Here is a 20,951-nt window from a genome sequence, read left to right as displayed (position 1 = left end):
GCTCTGACATTTGTGGTGATACCTCACATATGTGGTGCGATAGTCGTTTACATATGCGTGCGGGACTGACGCACACATTTGCTTTTGCACTTGATTTTTTTTTATTTTAACTTTTCTTTTAATCTTTTGTTTATCAACTTTATTATCATAAGGGATAAACAACATCCCTTGTTATGTCATGGGCCATGACAGGTCCTCTTTATGGAAAGATTTGGGGTCTTTTAGACCCCAGATTTCTTCTCTGGCCTCCAAAATCATCAGATCAAACTGAGATCAGTTTGATCTGATGCTTTCACAAGCCAGTAATGACTTGTTTACATGAGACCGAATCCCGAAGTGACAAAATCCTCATCGTTTCCGGATCCTGACGTCACACAGTGGGAGGAATAGCATCAGTTCCTCTAAATGTGTGCCACTAACCAGATGGCACGGGTCGCATCCTTACCAGGCTCCCTAAACACAAGGCGGTTGGGGTGGGGACCCTATTCCACCGCTTGTAAAAGTAATCCAATGGCTGTATGGCTTACTTTTGCTTGAAGGGAATCGCTCGGGCTAACAAAGCGATACCAGGATCATGACTGTAGTTGCAGTCACAATTGTGGTATAACCACTTCGACCTTAGGCTGACTATAAATGACCTAAGGACAGGAAGTGGTTAAAGCGGAGGTTCACCCAAAAATCAACTTTCTGTCACTAGATCCAGCATACTGCTGACATCTGCAGTATGCTGGATTTTTTTTTTTGTACTTATCGTTTTAGCCGTATTTCTTCTCCGGCTCCGAGCGGGGAAACCTTCGGGTAGTAGGCGTTCCTAAATCAAGTGCAGTTGGAAGGTGTGACGCGCTATCCAAGCCCGTCAATCAACTTCGCTTTATATAGGAACGCCTATACCCGGAAGGATACGCCGCTCGGTGTAGGAAAAGAAATACGGCTAAAATGATAAGTACAAAAAAAAAAATCCAGCATACTGCAGATGTCAGCCGTATGCTGGATCTAGTGACAGAAAATTGATTTTTGGGTGAACCCCCGCTTTAATTACACAGTAAAATACGAATACTGTACACAAACTGTTTTACCTTGTGTGTTTTTTTTTTTTTTTTTTTATTCCTTCCTATTTTTTAAGGGCTCCTTCACACAATATCAGTTGAGCTGCTTTGTTGTGCATAGATTATTGCAGTCTCCAAAAAAAATTTCTCTATGTTCACACATAATGCATTAAGATGCAGTGAACACCATAAGAATACATCATGCCAACATTTTTACGCAATGCAACTAACTGCACTGCAACATAATGCATTGGGATGCAGTAAACAGCATAAAAAATACATCATATAAGCATTTTTACGCAATGCAACTAACCGCACCACAGCATGTTGCATAGTCTTGCATAAAGCAACACTCAAGTGTAAGTAAAGGAAGGAAGCTGCCATCTTTGCCCCTGTTTAATATACAACTGCCATGATACTGCACATGTGATCAGTTATGACATCAGCCATTTCATGGTTTGACAGTTTGGTTGAGAGCACAACCAATAGGAGTGCAACATTTCTGTGGCCAGTGGGAGTATAAAATGCCCCATCATCAGTGCCCCATAAATGGTTTAATGGGAAAAATCGTGCCGATTGTTGGTATCAATGGAAGAATAGTGCTCCATTGATGGGCAGTAGGGGGAATGGTGCTCCATCATTGGTGTCAGTTGGTGGAATAGTGCCCCCAAGGGCCAGATAAAAGCAAAGGGCCGCATCCAGCCCCTGGGCCACAGTTTGGAGACCACTGGTCTAGAATGACCATTCACTCCACCTCTGTTATACCACTGCTGCTGTTTAGTGAATAAAGGCCATCATGTACTAACTCAATAATTTGAATATAACCTAAACATTGCAGAAAAAGGAATGGCCATTACTTCAATAAATGCTCCTAGAGCATATTATTTCCATTAATGTTATATAACTAATTAATTGGAGTTGTAAATGCTGCTTCTTCAATACTATGGTCAAGTAGTGAGTAACACCATATAGTAAAAGCTTGATGTAGGTATCCTACATAATTTTTATAATTATTTCTTTTATTTCTAGCACCCGATGAAAAGGAGGCAATCAAAGGACAATATGAAAGGCACCAAGAAGCCTACGGATGCTTGGGAGTACTTCAGTTGAAATCAGGTAATATCTTTATCGGAAAAAAAATTGCCACCCTCAAATCAAAGGTTGGTTGATTAAGGGTTTGCTGTATGGAATGGTTTAGCCGTATGCTGAAATCTAAACTTCTGCTTAAAATACTGTCACACCAGACTGCTGTCAATCCAGTGGATCTGGGCTGTGAGCCATCAATCCAATGGATATCAGCCATGAGTTTGAGATTTGTATACTGTATGGCAAGCTTTAATTTATCACCTGGAAAATTTCAGATATTGATATTGAATTGACTTACTTAAAGCGGTTGTAAACCCGCATATACATATTTTTTTTTTTTACACCTGCAAGGCAAAAGCCATAATGAGCTAGTATGCACCGAAACGAGGTGTAGGGAACTTACCTGGTCCACGCCGAGCCGAGCGTGTCTTCCGGGTATCGCCGCTCCAGCGCTGTGATTGGCTGGAGCGGCGATGACATCACTCCCGCGCATGCGTGCGGGAGATTTCATTCCGGCATGCCGGCCCTTCAGCAGAGGATCCCCCCTGCGAATGCGCCGCTGCAATCAGTGGCACATTGCGAGGGGAATATCTCCTAAACCGTACAGGTTTAGGAGATATTCTTTATACCTACAGGTAAGCCTTATTATAGGCTTACCTGTAGGCAAAAGTCAAAAATGTGGGTTTACAACCACTTTAATTTGCCGTTTCCCCCTCTTTGTCATTGGGAACAACACCAAACTGTTGCATCTGCAAAGTGCAGGCATTTATATGTATAGACACATACTTGTAGCAGACTCCAAACCTTGCTGCTGGACTTCAGACAGGCAAAGCTCTGACCCTCCCAAACAATTGTCTTAAAGCGAAGGTCTGCCAATTTTTTATTTTTTAAGTCAGTAGCTACAAAAACTGCAGCTGCTGACTTTTAAAATATGGATACCTGTCCAGGGCACCCGCGATGTCGGCACCCAAAGCCGATCTCTCCCTCGGCTCTCGGATGCTGCCGCCTCCATCTTCGGTAAGGGAAGTTCCATTTTTGGGTGCAACTCCGCTTTAACTACACTGCACGTTTGGCATAGGACAGTAACAGCAAGGTTATGGAGATTTTGGCAGGCACCTCAATGTGACTACACTTTATAACTGCAGCATTTAAATTTTTCCATGATAGTCTCCTTTAAAGTAGAATTTCAGCTTACACCTCAAACTAGACTTAAAACTGTACCCTACCCCTCTTAACACTAAGGCCTCATGCACACTGCAGATGTCAAACACCCACTTTACAGACGATTTGACGTTTTTAGTTTTCTTCTCCTAAGCATCCCTCTATGTTGGCCAATGTGTTCATGCACTTAGAGGCAGGAATATGGGGCCAGATTCACAGAAAAAGTACGCCGGAGTATCTGCTGATACTCCGGCGTACTTTCAAATTTGCAGCGTTGTATCTTTATTTTGAATTCACAAACAAAGATACGACAGCATTTGGCTAAGATCCGACAGGCGTACGGCTTCGTACGCCTTCGGATCTTAGGATGCAATACTTCGGCGCCCGCTGGGTGGAGTTTGCGTCGTTTTCCGCGTCGGGTATGCAAATTAGCTGTTTACGGCGATCCACGAAGGTACGCGCGTTCGTCGCATTCTCTTACGTCGTCGCTAGTCTGCTTTTCCCGTCGCAAAGTTACGGCTGCTATTTAGGTGGTGTAAAAATAGACAGCCCATGTTAAAGTATGGCCGTCGTTCCCGCGTCGAATTTCAATTTTTTTTTTTTCGTAAGTCCTCCGGGAATACGAAAGTACGTAACGCACGTCACCGTTCAAAACATTACGTCGGGGCGACGTCATTTTGCGCAAAGCACAGCGGGAAATTTCAAAACTGAGCATGCGCAGTACGTTCGGCGCGGGAACGCGCCTAATTTAAATGATACACGCCCCATTTGAATTTAGGCGGGCTTGCGCCAGACGGCTTTACGCTACGCCGCCGCAAGTTTACAGGCAAGTGCTTTGTGAATCAAGCACTTACGCTGAAAACTTGCGGCGGTGTAACGTAAATGGGATACGTTACGTCGCCGGATTTTTACATGAATCTGGCCCATGGTGCCAAAATCACGTTCAGGAGAGCATTTGGGTAGAAAGAATTGCGCTTACACACAGTTATGCACATCTAAACTCTAGACACATGTAGTGCTTGAGTGTTTATTCATTTCAAAGGCCAGAATAAAATTAATATTCTAGCCAATGAAATGAATGCCCAAATGCTTGACACGGCTGAACGCGTCTAAATGTGTCTATAAAATGTAGCATTTTAACGCTGCTTTCCTCCTGTCAGGTGAAAGGTGTTCAGAGGAGCCTAGTGTGCATGAAACCTTATATTAACTAATCCATGTAAGAAAGATGAATATACTTACCTATTTTCAGGCTACGTGATCCCCTGTGTCAGGCAACTGCGGAGAGAGGAGAGAGCACTCCAACAATGGCTAGTAAAGCCTGGAGTGGTGATGTCACCCATAGGCTTCAATGGCTCATTTGGTGTCTGCGGTCCCTCCTCTCTCCTGCAGCGGTGCTGGCTGACGCAGGGGAGCCAGATCACATGACTGGACCAGAGTAGCCTGAAACGATCCTTTTTACGCAGGTTAGTTAGCGTAGGTGTTGGGGGGTTGGACAATTTTGTAGACTAGTCAGCTGGAATTCCACTTTAAAGCCTTGTACACACTTTGAATTTTTTTACCTTCAACCCAGCACGTTGAACGGAAACTGTCAGCTCCGGTCAGAGCGCTGTACTAATGATCCAACATTGGTACAGAGATCTCCCCCGCTGAGCTGTTGTGTTCTGACAGGGGGACAGCCCCCCGCCAGAACACTCCAATTGGCTGCTGGTTTTCCAGCATGCTTGTCTGACAAAAGTCAGCAAAATGGACGGCTTCTGTCAGACCGCCTGCCATACACACGTGCTGAATGTCGGACGTTTTTTTGTACTGGCGGATGTCACCCGGTATTCGGCCGTGTGTATGGGGATTAAAGTGGATGTAAAGCCACTCGCATTCTTTCTAAACTACTGCCATAGTGCTGATCTATAAGGATATACATGCCTCCTGCATGTATCCTTACCTGTCAAATGTGTCCCCTCCCCTAAAATTCTGTGGGTGGGTCTGTTGTCCAGAGCTCGGTGGGTGGAGTTGTGATATCAGTAGACTCCCCGCCTACCTCTACACTCCCCTTGTTAGCGTGCATTTTCTCCTGTGTATTTCTTACACTAATTTCTGCTATGATCACTAACATCCAGTCAAAAAGTAGCCACATGACTTCAACATGCCCAATCATGGAACAGCCAATCCTGGGAAAGCTGCAGAAGAAAGTAGTGGGGGTGGGAATTAAAAAAATAATGCCTGTCTTGGGCTAGTGCATGAGATATGTAAATCACCTGTCACTCACAGCAGGGGGGAAGAACAGACAGGGTTTTCTCTGTTTGTTTTATATCACTCACTGAAAAAAGAGGATTGCTCAGAGCTGGATTAACTCTTTGTGGCAAGACTGGGCACAGATGATCTGAAATCCTATACTATACATTGTGCCAGCCAAAAAATAAATACAAAAATGTGGGTTTACATCCACTTTAAGGATCTACTGCTAAATCCCAAAAAGGACAGCTCCCACGCCTTTGACAAACTTTTGTGAAACTATTCAAATGTGTTTGTCTAACTACTTAGTCAACTGTGTACTTTTACAGCTATGCATCTGTTTATATATAATTACTATGTAAATGAAAGCTACAGTCTGTTCAGCCAAAACCTTGGGTATTCAAATAAGCACAGTTTCCCTTTGTTTGATAATATTCACTTTGCTAAGCGAATAGCATCTACTCTAAATACAGAGCTATTGTATGTAGATTGTCTGTCTGTCAGTTTTTAAAAGAATGTTCTTGTTCAACATAAAGAAAATATGAGTGAATAAAGAGACAGTGGAACATGTGAGCTCCATGAGTAGCGTCACTAAAACCATTATGGCTTTATGATGTTTGCATCAAAAAAGGAACCTGCAACCACAACCACAACCACATGCCTGTAATGTACCAAACAATCTAATTTTTTTTTCTGGTAACCTGGGAAAACCAAATACCGAGCAATGGAATCATGCAGGCCAATGTTGATGACACAGTGGTTAGTGCCTCGAGTTTGTTTTTCTTTAGAAAACAGCTACATGTAGTAGTAGAAAAGCCTGTCCCCTGCCAGAGGACACTTGCTCTCTGTGTAGAAGTAGTGGCCTCTCTGCAGAGGTCCAACACATACCCTGCTGAATCAAATCTAAAACTGGGAAGATGAACTTTGGTGATTTAAAAGCTATAAGCGAACATTAATTTGACTTATTATGTTTACTATGATAAGTGAAAATTTCCTTTACAGAGTGAGCATTCTCTGATCTTTAAGAAATAAAGCACTTGTCTACCCATACAGAGGGAGGAATAATTAGTGGGACAGTCACTGCTCTGTCTCATTAATTTCTGTGTGAAGATTTCAGCTTGAGCTATTAAGCTCTATAAACATTTTTTATTGCAACAGGAAGTAAGGAAAACCAGGAAAAGATATAAAAGGGAGCCTGTAGCTCCCCGTGTTGCTAGAATAAAGAATGTCACATTTTCATATACAAACATATAGATATATTCATATACATTTAATTTTACAAAAAAAAAAAAAAATACATATTTAAAAGTGTACATTTTTCAGTCCTAAATTTAATGCAGAGAAAAAAAATACTTGGAAAACCACCAATGGGCAAATATAATGGATTTGGGTCAATTTTATTTAAATGTAAAAAATGTTTCAGCCCAGGTTCACACTGGGTACGATTTGCTTCGATTTGAGATGCGATTTCACTTGTGAAATCGCATCTCAAATCGGCGGCATTTGCCGGCAATTGTCGGCAATGACACTGTCCTAATCGGTGCGACGCCGCATCTGCGGCGCTGCACCGATTTCAAAAAGTAGTTCCTGTACTACTTTTTGCGATTTAGGGCCGCAATTTACATAGACATCTGTGCAGAAACCTGCACAGATGTCTCTTAAATCGCGTCCGAAATCGGGACTGCCCGCGGGAGTGAAATCGTGCGAGTGCAGCTGAACTCGCACGGCTTCACTCCCGCAGCCCAGTGTGAACCAGGGCTCACATCTACTTCTTACATAAACTATTTTGCTTTGTAAATAAAAAAAATGTATGCAGGGCATTGTAGGTTTTCAAATGAAAGAGCACAGCAAGAAGTCTGTAAGAGTGAAACGCGCTAGGGCGGTCTCCCGGTAAAGAAATGTAGCATATTTTATATGGCCCAATAAAGTTTGTGCAGTCCAGTGCTGTAATCACTGTGCAGCCTTCCTTTTCCAGCACTGTATTTTCATGGAGGGTAGACTGGCTCCCAAGACCAGCGGTTGTAAAGGTTCATTTTATAAATAGGTTACTTTAAGCTAGTGCATTGTTGGTTCACTTACCTTTTTCTTCAATTTCCCTTCTAAATGTTTTTTTTCTTTGTCTGAATTTCTCACTTCCGGTTCCTCCTCAGTCAGTTTGCCCCCATCATCCGAGCCATTCTGGCTGGGGGCTAGTCAGCCAGAACAGCTTACTGAGGAGGAACAGGAAGTGAGACATTCAGACAAAGAAAACAAAGAAAAAAACATTTAGAAGGGAAATCGAAGGAAAAGGTAGGAGAACCAACAATGCACTTGCTTAAAGGAACCTATTTAGAAAATAAACAAACCTTTACAACCCCTTTAAAGCTTGGAGCGGTGGACTTTTTATGATATACTTAAAGCAACTAGCTGTTTGCTTTCAGACTGTCTCTCCTTAATAAAAAATGAATATGAAGTTGTGCTGGGAGAGGTTGGGGAGTAATTTATGACTAATTCAGTTACATTTGTGTAATTTGTGATGTTAAACCCTGTAAGCAGGCTTTTTACAAAGCATAGATTATGCCCCTGGAAATAATGTGAGAAGGAGTCTAAAATGGAGCTCAAATTACTGATTGACTGAAAAAAAAAGTATATTTATTCCTGGGCATAACAGAGAAAAAATGTATACAATAGAAAGTTGTACTTCCTAGCTGTAAAATGGCAATGTTGCAGTGTGTTGTGTGGCGCTATAGTAGTATGAATATAAGCTGACCATATGCGTGGCAATTTTTCCTGGAGCGATCATCTCCATTTAGCCCTCACAGGGGGGTTCCACCATTACTGTATCTTGCATACTCAACACTTTAGTCTCCTGGCATTCATTCTTGCCATCTGGCTGTTTCAGGCCTTTAGCCTAGGCCTTAAGTCTGCTCCTCAGAACAAACAGAGTTTCCTAGAGATAAGCTCACTCCTCGCTTTCTCCTGATCAGCGCCTTGCTGCTCAATCACCAATGACATCTGCCTCCTGCAGACATGCATTATCTGGTTGCACCCATGCAGCGTCTGACTCCTCTCAGAGGGATGGGAGTCCACCTCACTCCAAGGCACAGACTTCCTGTCTGTTGGGTGGGGCCCTGAACCATAGTCAGCTCAGAACTAAATAGCCCAACACACAGCTGTGCAATTAGTGTACCTTTCTCTCCAAAATCTGGCGTAGACCAACAGTCTTTAAGGTCGCACAGGGTTCCACCGTCACAAGGCTTTTAAACATTCCCTATGTATAATAAAATTTACGTTGTTTGTCGCCATTGCACGGTTGTGCACAATTTTAAAACATATTTGGTAGCTATTTTCACTTGGCGTAACATCATCTTTAAAATTTTACTAAACAATTGGGTATTATGTTGGTTTTTGTGCATGTAAAATTCAAAAAAAGTGTGTTTTTTTCCCCAAACAAATTGCATTTGAAAAACTGCTGCACAAATACCAAGTGAAATAAAAAGATTGCAACACCAACCAAGTTATTCTCTAGGGCCTCTGCTTTAATATATAACGTTTGGTGGTTCTGAGTAATTTTCAAGCAAAAAATACAGTTTTTTACATGTAAACAAAAAGTGCCAGGAAAAAAATGGAGGTCAAGTGGGTAAATAAATTGTATTAAAGCTTTCAATTCATTTTTAACTTCAAAATCAATCAAATTCTGGTATTCGATTGAACTACTGAATGCTCAGTTGCTTAGTTTCTGAGGCTTATTTATGATTGTATTTTTGGAGAATGGAAAGAGGTTAAAATTGACTGAATATCGCCACCTTAATGTTGCAGACGTCAATGGGAATAAGGTTCTTGTGGAATGCGGAGGTTGCTGATGCAGTGACACAGCTGTCTATCTGATTTATAGCGGCTCAGCTGTTCGGGATTAATCAATTTGATGCAGTGTCACGTAAAATCGAAAAGATGTGTATATAGAAAGCTAGATGTGTTTTAATATCAATAACAGTGCTGGCAGTGTGGTGGAGATAAAAACCTCTGCTTGTGGGGTCATTAAAAAATCTGGCAGGTGATTCAACCAACCTATTATATTCTTTTTGGATGGGTGCCCTTTAACTCGGTGTTAAAGGGTATTTCTAAGGTTTTGTCTGACAAAAGTACATCTATAATGACTGTAACTAAATAGTTTAGGTTTACAAATGTCATTAGAGACTTAAGGAAAATACAGTACTTTCCAAGAAGCTTTAATAAACCGGTTTGTCAAGTTTTATCTTCCAGTGTACTCTGTACTGTCTGTACAGGTAATTCAACTTATCAGGAAGTTTGGATGACTTTTTCCCTTTTATTATTTTGTGCCAACTCTAAAATGTAAGGTCTACATTAATATAAATTAAAATGAAAGGTTGATCTTTATTTTTTTTTAACTGCAAAGCAAAAGTATTACAATTTAAAGCGGAGGTTCACCCATGGAGAACACATTTTCCCCTTAGATTAATGCTCGTTTTGTCTAGGGGAATCGGCTAGTTGTTTTAAAATATGATCCGTACTTACCGTTTACGAGATGCATCTTCTCTGTCGCTTCCGGGTATGGGCTGCGGGACTGGGCGTTCCTTCTTGATTGACAGTCTTCCGAGAGGCTTCCGACGGTCGCATCCATCGCGTCACGATTTTCCGAAAGAAGCCGAACGTCGGTGCGCAGGCGCAGTATAGAGCCGCACCGACGTTCGGCTTCTTTCGGCTACGAGTGACGCGATGGATGCGACCGTCGGAAGCCTCTCGGAAGACTGTCAATCAAGAAGGAACGCCCGCTCCCGAAGACCCATACCCGGAAGCGACGGAGAAGATGCATCTCGAAAACGGGTAAGTACTGCTCATATTTTAAAACAAATAGCCGATTCCCCTAGACAAAACGAGCATCCAGCTATGGGGAAAAGAGGAAAAAAAACACAAATGGGTGAACTCCCGCTTTAAGTAATTTAAATGCTAACTAGATTACATTTAGTTTTCAAGGGCACAGTGTATCATAAAAATTTGCCATGTGTGTTTTTTTTTTCTCCATTAAATATTGGCCCGGATTCACGTAGAGCGGCGTATATATTTGTGCGGGCGTAGCGCATCTCATATGCGCTACACCAACGTAACATTGAGAGGCAAGAACAGTATTCACAAAGCACTCGCTCCCAACGTTGCGCCGGCGTAACGTAAATTGTCCGGCGTAACCCGCCTAATTCAAAGTAGGAAGGAAGTGGGCGTGATCCATTTAAATGAGGCTTGACCCCATGCAAATGATGGGCCGAACGAACGGCGCATGCTCAGAATCACGTCGAATTTACTCCCTAAGTTACGACGGCTCAATGCCTACGACGTGAACGTAACCTACGCCCAGCCCCATTCACGTACGACTTACGTAAACGACGTAAAATCCGACGGCTGTTCCGTCGTCCATACTTTTGCATGGGATGCGCCTCCTTTAGGTGAAATAACTTTACGCCGGACGTACGCCTTACGTAAACGGCGTGTACTACTGCGACGGGCGCAAGTACGTTCGTGAATCGGCTTTTTTCGGTCATTTGCATATTCAACGCATAAATCAATGAAAGCGCCCCTTGCAGCCAGCGTAAATATGCGCCCAGGCGTATCTTACTTGCAGAATCAGGCGCATTGATACGACGGAGCATCCGTGCACTTATGCGGCGTATCAGTAGATACGTCGGCGTAAGTGCTTTAAGAATCCGGGCCATTGTTTTCAACTTTTTTTTCAATGTTTTTTTCATCCGTTTTGCATATCAGTACTGCTAACCTTCTCCAGCCTACATATGAAATACAATACACACTTTTAGATTTTCTGCAAATTTTTGTCTTCATTTTTTTACCAAAACCATATAATATGAAGTCAAACCTTAAAGCCCTGTACACACGATCGTATGTGGGCCCCCATCGGTTTGTTTTCCATCGGTGAAAAAAAATAGAACATGTTTTAAAATGTTCCTATGGATAAAAAAACGATAGAAAAAAACGATCGTCTGTGTGGAACTCCATCGGAGAAAAATCCATGCATGCTCAGAATCAAGTCGACGCATGCTCGGAAGCATTGAACTTAATTTTTCTCAGCACGTCGTAGTGTTTTACGTCACCGCGTTGGACACGGTCGGATTTTTAACTGATGGTGTGTAGGCGAGACCGATGAGTCAGCTTCATCGGATATGCGACGAAAAAATCCATCGGATTAGATTCCATCAGATATCCGATCGTGTGCACAGGGCATAAGAGTTTTAATTTGTATGCAATCAGGCAGGCCCTTGCACTACATGGTTTTGGTAAATCTGAGGAAAAAAATCTGCAGAGAATCTAATAGTGTGTATGGGGCTTTAGCTACTCCCTGTCTACATGCACTTGCTTCAGTGTTGGCTGCATATCATTGCTGTAGACAGGCTACCTGTGCAATGTGTTGGCTTATAGTCTCTTATGTGACGGGGTGATAACATAGACGCTTAACAGAGAAACCTTTTTTTATTCCATAACAGGGAGTGACCGAAAAAGGACCTTTGTGGCCGGATCACAAGATCACTTTGTTTTAAATCTGCAGCTTTCATATATATATAAAAAAAAAAAACTTTTAAAATTACATTAACTTGTTAAAACTTATATGAAATTATAGCTATTGGATAGAGAGTTACTTTGCTTAGTCACAAATGTGACACCAATCTTTCAGTCGGTCATAGACCATTTTTCATAAGACTGCATTAAACCACTAAAACTAGTGATTCATATAAACACAACAATCCAACCAAAGCATTTGTTTTGACAGTTGGTAGTTTTAACAAGAAGATCCCGGAATTTACATCCATTTATAAAGTTGTTAATGGAGAGGATGGAAAGTGGGTTAGAAAATAGTAAGAAGCTTTTACCAGAAATAATTACCAAATTAGAAGAAAAAAGCAAAACGATTCCAGAATGGGGAAGGCTGAGGATATAACAAGAAGGGTATGACAGTGAGCAGTATGTGCAGGAAAGTAGTAGCTACTGTATGACTGCAGGCAGTAGGCATAAGAGAAGGGGGTGGGGTGTGTACTGGATCGACATCTTAGTCCCCTTTCACACTGGGACCTTGGCGGTAAACCGCCGGTATTTTTAGCGGAGCTTTAACGTTGTATTTGCAGGGGTATTCGGCCGATAGCGGGGCGCTTTTAACTTCCGCTAGCCGCCGAAAAAGGGTTAAAACCACCCGCAAAGTGCCACTGCAGCAGCGATTTGCGGGGGGTATAGCGGTATAGCCGCGGTGCCCATTCATTTCAATGGGCAGGAGCGGTATACACACCGCTCCTTCACCGCTCCAAAGATGCTGCTAGCAGGACTTTTTTTTACCATCCTGCTAGCGTACCGCTCCAGTGTGAAAGCCCTCGGGACTTTCACATTGGACAGACAGCAGCGGCTCTTTCAGGGAGCTTTTCAGGCGCTATTTTTTATCGTTCTAGCCCCTGCAAAGCACCTCAGTGTGAAAGGGGTCTTACTGCTGCTGTGAATACTAGGGGGCAGGATACAGATGAGACCAATGTGTGTCCTAACACACAAACACAATCCTGGACTACACAATACAAATATTTTATATATTTATTTATATATATATATATATATATATATATATATATATATATTTCATATATATTTGGACACAGGCACAATTTTCATACTTGTGTCTCTGTATGCCACCAGAATAAAATTAAAACAAAACAATCCAAATGAATGATTTAAGTGCAGACTTTCAGCTTTAATTTAAGGTGTGGAACATAAAGTACAAATTTTAGGCACTGCAACCATTTTTATACACAGTCTTAGCCCCCCCCCCCATTTTCAGCAGGGGCATATATATTTATATATGTAATTAGACAAACATATTCATAAATAAAATGTTCCTTTTTTAAATATTATGTTGAGAATCCCTTACTGGCAATGACTGCTTGAAGTCTGGAACCCATGGACATTACCAAATTCTGATGCTCTGCTAGGCTCTAACTGCAGCTGTCTTCAGTTGTTCTTTGTTTGTGGGTCTTTTCTGCCTTTTAGTTTTGCCTTCAGCAAGTGAAATGCATGCTCAATTGGGTTAAGATGAGGTGATTGACTCAGTCATTGCAGAATATTCTACTTATTTTCCTTCAAAAGCTACTTGGTTGCTTTTGCAATGTGTTTTGGATCATTGTCCATCTGTACTGTGAAGCGCCGTCCAATCAACTTTGCTGCATTTGGCTGAATCTGGGCTGACCATATATCTCTAAACACTGCAGAATTCATCCGAATGCTTCTGTCTTCTGTCACATCATCAATAAACACCAATGACCCAGTGTCACTGGAAGCCATGCATGCCCATGTTATCACACTGCCTTCACCATGTTTTACAGATGTTGTTTGCTTTGGATCATGAGCTGTTCCAAGCCTTCTCCACACTTTTTTCTTCCCATCATTCTGGTACAGATTAATATTTGTTTTATCCGTCCAAAGAATGCTTTTCCAGAACTGGTCTGGCTTTTTTAGATGTCTTTTGGCAAAGTCTAATCTAGCATTTCTATTCTTTAGGCTTATGAAGGGTTTGCACCTTGTGGTGAACCCTCCTATATTTGCTCTCGTGAAGTCTTCTCTTGATTGTAGACTTTGACAATGATACACCTACCTCCTAGAGAGTGTACTTCACTTGTCTGAATGTTGTGAATGGGTTTTTTCTTTACCATAGAGAGGATCCTGCAATCATCCTCCACTGTTGTCTTCTGTGGACGTCCAGGCCTTTTTATCTTGCTGGGCTCTGCAGAGCGTTCTTCTTTGCTCAGAATGTACCAAACTGTTGATTTGGCCACTCTGAATGTTGCTGCTATCTCTCTGATGGATTTGTTTCATTTTTGAAGCCTTAGGCCTCGTACACACGACCGAGGAACCCGTAGGAAAAGACACATTGTTTTCCTCGACGAGTTCCTTGTCAGGCTTGTGGAGAAACTTGACAAGCTTTCTTTGCGTACACACTGTCAAGACCAAATCTCCTCGTTCTCAAACGCGGTGACGTAGAACACATACAACGGCAGGGGAAGTTGGATTCCACTGGCACAACCCTTGGGGCTGCTTTTGCTAATCTCATGTTACTGCGTGTTAAGTAAAAGTTTGGTAAGAGACAATTTGCACTTTTCAGACTGTTACAGCAGGACAAATGTGCTATCTCCATTACAAACGCTACTTTTACCGAAGGTGCGCTCCCATCTCATACTTTATTCTGAGCATGAGCGGGTTTCTTAGCATACACACGATCGTGTTTCTTGTTGAAAACCAGCCTGATGAGGAACACGACGAGGAAATCAGTGCTGTGGAGTCGGAGTCTAAGGAGATTTTGGGTATCTGGAGTCGGCAAACAATGCACCGACTCCGACTCCTACTAAATTTAGATTGGAATTAAAAAAGCAAGTTTAAATGTCCCAAATCACAAAAAGTTTTATAATTAATGACTTCTCTACTGTAAGAATAAAGACCAATGCATGCAGTGCCTCACGTAACCGCAAAAGTAACACGTTAAGTGACCGTGAAGAAGCATGCTTTTTATGTGCTTCACTATATGGCACGCAACGCACAATTAGGAGCGGCAATACTTATACTTTCCCTAGTGTTGTGTTCTGCTGTTACAGGGAATGCAGCGCCCATGGGTAACCTAGCCTCTCACTGATAAGGGATTAAGTAAATATGTTTTTTGCAGGACTAGAGACACTTGTATAAGTGAAGGGAATGGAGGGTCAATAGTTCAAGACTGAAGCTGTAAACCATTGGAAAAACTGTTGTCATTCAGCTAAGGCTATAAAAACTCATGCGGTAATGACATGTATGTTGCCTTTCTTTCCTTCAAGAAATGTATAAAATACATTCGCATTTTTAAAACAGAGGAGTCGGAGTCGGGGATAGGGAAGTACAAAAAACTGAGGAGTCGGAGTCGGAACATTTATCTACCGACTCCACAGCCCTGGAGGAAATTGAGACTCCCGTCGAGGAAAAAGAGAACTTGTTCTCTTTTTTCCTCGTCAAGTTCCTCGACAGTTTCCTCTGCAAAAAAGCTCTGCCACCAAGTTTCTTGATGGATTTTGTCGAGGAAAACGGTTGTGTGTACGAGGTCTAACAATGGCCTGTTTCGCTTGCATTGACAGCTCCTTTTGATGCACAATGTAGATTCAGAGCAGTAGATTCCAAATGCAAATATCACACTTAGAATCAACTCCAGACCTTTTACCTGCTTAAATGATGAAGAAATAACAAAGGAATAGCCCACACCTGGCCATGAAACAACTTTTGATTCAATTGTCCAATTACCGTATTTATTGGGGTATAGCGCGCTCCCGCATATAGCGCGCACCCCTAAAGTTGCAGCGGATTCCTGTGGAAAAAAGTTTTTTCGTACTTACAGTTTTGGTGTCTTGTGCGGCGTCCGTCTGCGGCTTTTGGGTGTCCTCTTCGTCGGGTCCTTCTGCGGCGTCCTCCCTGCTCATTTCCTGCGCCGAGTTTGAATACTGCGCCGACATATACGGAGCGCAGTACACTCGTGTATTGTCGGGCAGGCTTGGCAACTCTCGCGCTGACGTCCAGGACGTGAGCGCGGAAGGAGCCGAGACTGCCCGACTATACCCGAGTGTACTGCGCTCGGTATATGTCGGCGCAGTATTCAAACTCCGCGCGGGTATCGGCGTATACCGCGCACCCATGATTTTGCCCTGATTTTCAGGGCAAAAAAGTGTGCGGTATACGCCGATTAAATACGGTACTTTTGGGTGGCTATTCTTAAGAGCTGTAATTCCTAAACCCTTCCTCCGATTTGGATGTACATACTCTGAAATTAAACCTGAGAGTGTGCACTTTCAGTGCATATCTATATAGCTATAGCTTGAATATGTTTTGGTAAATACCTGGAAAAAAAGAAAATTGCATTTGTGTCCAAATATATATGGACCTAACTGTGTGTGTGTGTGTGTGTGTGTATGTGTGTATTATATATTTGCAAAGTGAATTTTTACCACATTCACTAAGCGAAAGGAAAATTATTGTCAAGTGAAAATTCCTATAGTATATCAAGCCCCTGGTGTATGAGCTCAGTGTGGACGGTGTTCAGTATGCAACGTGTGTGGTGGGACTGTATACTGAAGAGTTCCTGGAGCATGCATGCTGGATAAGAGATACCAGGGCAAGACCAATGTGTGTGCTGGAGGTGGGATTCCACCAGGAACAGATCATTCTGTGTGATGTTAATGGGGATGGACTAGGAAGAGACTGATTTTCACAGTGACACCAGATGTGTGACTACAGGCGGAGAAGTTCAACAAACATGCTTGGAATTCGTGGGTTGATTTACTAAAGGCAAATAGACTGCAAGTGCAGTTGCTCCAGAGCTTAGTGAATGAGGTGTAGTTTCATTTTGCAAAGAATGCCCAATCACTTGCAAGGAAATAAAAAAAAAAAAAACAGCATTTTTGCTTGCACATGATTGGATGATGGAAGTCGGCAGATCTCCCCCTCATTTACTAAGCTCTGGAGCAACTGTACTTTTGAAGTGCACAGTATATTCGTCTTTAGTACATCTCCCCCAAGTGTTTTAATGAGGTGACGTATTTCTGTTGTGTGACCTCTTTTGCAAGATCATTGCCATGCACCAGAACAGAGACAGGCTCCCTTGGCCTGGCCTTGTCCCACCCTTGACTGGGATGGAAAAGGGGAATTTAAAGTCATGCAATCTTATGTGGAAGTCCTAAAAAGTGAAAAGAAAACTAATGTACAGTGCCTTGCGAAAGTATTCGGCCCCCTTGAACTTTGCGACCTTTTGCCACATTTCAGGCTTCAAACATAAAGATATAAAACTGTAAAATTTTTGGAAGAATCAACAACAAGTGGGAAACAATCATGAAGTGGAACGAAATTATTGGATATTTCAAACTTTTTTAACAAATAAAAAACTGAAAAATTGGGCGTGCAAAATTATTCAGCCCCCTTAAGTTAATACTTTGTAGCGCCACCTTTTGCTGCGATTACAGCTGTAAGTCGCTTGGGGTATGTCTCTATCAGTTTTGCACATCGAGAGACTGAAATTTTTGCCCATTCCCCCTTGCAAAACAGCTCAAGCTCAGTGAGGTTGGATGGAGAGCGTTTGTAAACAGCAGTTTTCAGTTCTTTCCACAGATTCTCGATTGGATTCAGGTCTGGACTTTGACTTGGCCATTCTAACACCTGGATATGTTTATTTGTGAACCATTCCATTGTAGATTCTGCTTTATGTTTTGGATCATTGTCTTGTTGGAAGACAAATCTCCGTCCCAGTCTCAGGTCTTTTGCAGACTCCATCAGGTTTTCTTCCAGAATGGTCCTGTATTTGGCTCCATCCATCTTCCCATCAATTTTAACCATCTTCCATGTCCCTGCTGAAGAAAAGCAGGCCCAAACCATGATGCTGCCACCACCATGTTTGACAGTGGGGATGGTGTGTTCAGGGTGATGAGCTGTGTTGCTTTTACGCCAAACATAACGTTTTGCATTGTTGCCAAAAAGTTCGATTTTGGTTTCATCTGACCAGAGCACCTTCTTCCACATGTTTGGTGTGTCTCCCAGGTGGCTTGTGGCAAACTTTAAACAACACTTTTTATGGATATCTTTAAGAAATGGCTTTCTTCTTGCAACTCTTCCATAAAGGCCAGATTTGTGCAGTATATGACTGATTGTTGTCCTATGAACAGAGTCTCCCACCTCAGCTGTAGATCTCTGCAGTTCATCCAGAGTGATCATGGGCCTCTTGGCTGCATCTCTGATCGGTCTTCTCCTTGTATGAGCTGAAAGTTTAGAGGGACGGACAGGTCTTCGTATATTTGCAGTGGTCTGATACTCCTTCCATTTCAATATTATCGCTTGCACAATGCTCCTTGGGATGTTTGATGTTTAAAGCTTGGGAAATCTTTTTGTATCCAAATCCGGCTTTAAACTTCTCCACAACAGTATCTCGGACCTGCCTGGTGTGTTCCTTGTTCTTCATGATGCTCTCTGCACTTTTAAACGGACCTCTGAGACTATCACAGTGCAGGTGCATTTATACGGAGACTTGATTACACACAGGTAGATTCTATTTATCATAATTAGTCATTTAGGTCAACATTGGATCATTCAGAGATCCTCTCTGAACTTCTGGAGAGAGTTTGCTGCACTGAAAGTAAAGGGGCTGAATAATTTTGCACGCCCAATTTTTCAGTTTTTTATTTGTTAAAAAAGTTTAAAATATCCAATAAATTTCGTTCTACTTCATGATTGTGTCCCACTTGTTGTTGATTCTTCATAAAAAAAAAAAACAGTTTTATATCTTTATGTTTGAAGCCTGAAATGTGGCAAAAGGTCGCAAAGTTCATCTTTGGATGTTGGGCAATTTGTACTATATCGTGATTTAGTATTTAGCATAAGTAGTTATGCCGATAATTTCACGCAAGATTTAATAATAATACAAATGCAGTGGGGACAAATAAGGACAAATTTGCCTTCTATTTGTATGGTTTGTAGTGTCTTTGTGATACCTCGAACAATTGCAGCTTTTAGTTTATTTAACATATACCGGTATGTTGTTTATTTTCACCTACTGACCATATATTCTAATTCAAGTTATCAGGGCACAAAGACGGTATTCTTTTGCCGAAATCGGATTTCCATATTAAGCAAATATCCAAATAAGAGTCTTGTGTAATTTTGCTTGACTCTCTGTGTGTTTTGTTTATTTCTATCAGATCTGTGAAGTAGTCCAGTGGGAGGCTTCCTGTAATAAAGGCTGATCACTGCTGCACTCTCTTCTTCTAGAGCCAATGTGAATATCCCATGAGCTCCCTGACTTCTATGACTTCTTCTGAGCAGCATGATGGATTAAAGTAGTATTACATTTTTACAAATATCTGAAAAGTGTGGCGTGCATTTTTATTCAGTCAATACTTTTCAGAACCTAACCCTGCTTTAAACTTCTCCACTTTACCCATGACCTGTCAGGTGTGTTCCTTGGACTTCATGATGCTGTTTGTTCACTAAGGTTCTCTAACAAACCTCTGAGGGCTTCACAGAACAGCTGTGTATTTGTTAATTTTCAAAGCCGATATGAAGGAATAGTAGTGGTAAAAAAAAGCACTTTTGGGTTTAACCAATATATTTTTTGCATAATTCCCATTTGAGGGGGCGTGGCAGGGTGTGTGTCCTATGCCTACATACTTTTTCTAATACGTGTCCCTCTTTTCCCATCTCCAAAAATTGGGAGGTATGCTAGTTTGCAGTGTTAAGCCAAACCAATTGTTGGCCAACCGAGCGTCAGTTTTTTGTCTTAAGGGCGAGTGCCTGGATCTGGTATTGCATACTAACGGTACAAAATTGTCGGCCAACAAACATGAATGTAGTGACGTACTACAGCTCTTGAGCGCCACCTTTTAGGCCCCTTGCTAATTTCATGTTTGGTGAGCATTGATTCCAACCATTCGTGTTTTTACTTTCAACTTTTGTGTGATGGACTTGTGTACTGACCATCAGAAAATCTGACAACCAACTGTTGTCCGCCGAAAATGTACTAGCATGTCATCTAACATTTGTTGGCCGAAAGTTGGACAACAATTGTCAGAAGGAGCGTACTAACGGTAAGATATTACGACAACAGTATGTCAACAGACAATCCCCTGCCAACAATTGGATTGTGTGTACGAGGCTTTAGTATATGTGTTGGTCTACTGCATTATGCTATATAGCTGCAGGAGGCCTGGATAAAAAAATATATTAAAACAAGTTTAGTAGCACTTTTAACCTGGCGATACACAGAGAATTGTAGCCAGCTGCCAATGAGCTAGAATCAAGGGGTGCCAACTCAATTTCATTGTGGGCCGCATCAGCATTATGATTAACCTCAAAAGGACCGGTTGTATTTGTAAGATTAGATGTCCAGCTCATGCCCTTTACATTAGATGTCAAGAGCCACCCCACCACCAGAAGTCGAGTCCCCCCCTCTCCCTTACATCACAGTGCACCCCCTTTCCTCTATACTGCTGCTGAAAAGAAGCTGGATGCATTGCTTGGAAGCAGAAAGTAAGGGTCTGGAGCTGCAGGAGAGGTGCGAGGGCCACATAAAATGGCCTGGAGGGCCAGATTCGGGCCACGGGCCTTGTGTTTGACACCTGTGAGCTAGATGAAATTCAAGCCATCTTTTGTACTTTACATAAGGGATATGCAATTAGCGGACCTCCAGCTGTTGCAAAACTACAAGTTCCATCATGCCCCTTTTTGCTTCTGGGTGTCATGCTTGTGGATGTCAGAGTCCTGCTATGCCTCATGGGAATTGTAGTTCTGCAACAGCTGGAGGTCTGCTAATTGCATATCCCTTCTTTACATCTTTCAATCTGAAAATCAGAGGAGCCAGGTAGAAACACCATTGGCAAACAGTGACTGTAGCCAATCGGC

At 42.1% G+C, this 20,951-nt stretch overlaps 1 protein-coding gene across 2 annotated transcripts in view; it reads left to right on the top strand.

Annotated features, from left to right (window-relative positions):
• Positions 1-20,951, top strand: part of SYNJ2 (synaptojanin 2) — a 206,682-nt gene that overhangs the window by 59,699 nt on the left and 126,032 nt on the right. For both annotated transcript variants that reach the window (XM_040350954.1, XM_040350955.1), the window contains exon 2: positions 2,076-2,162. In XM_040350954.1, coding sequence (XP_040206888.1) covers positions 2,076-2,162 — 87 coding nt within the window. The remainder of the gene's footprint in view (positions 1-2,075; positions 2,163-20,951) is intronic.

This window comes from Rana temporaria, chromosome 4 (assembly GCF_905171775.1).
Source record: "Rana temporaria chromosome 4, aRanTem1.1, whole genome shotgun sequence".
NCBI classification, from domain to species: domain Eukaryota; kingdom Metazoa; phylum Chordata; class Amphibia; order Anura; family Ranidae; genus Rana; species Rana temporaria.
This window is presented reverse-complemented; position numbering and strand designations above follow the sequence as displayed.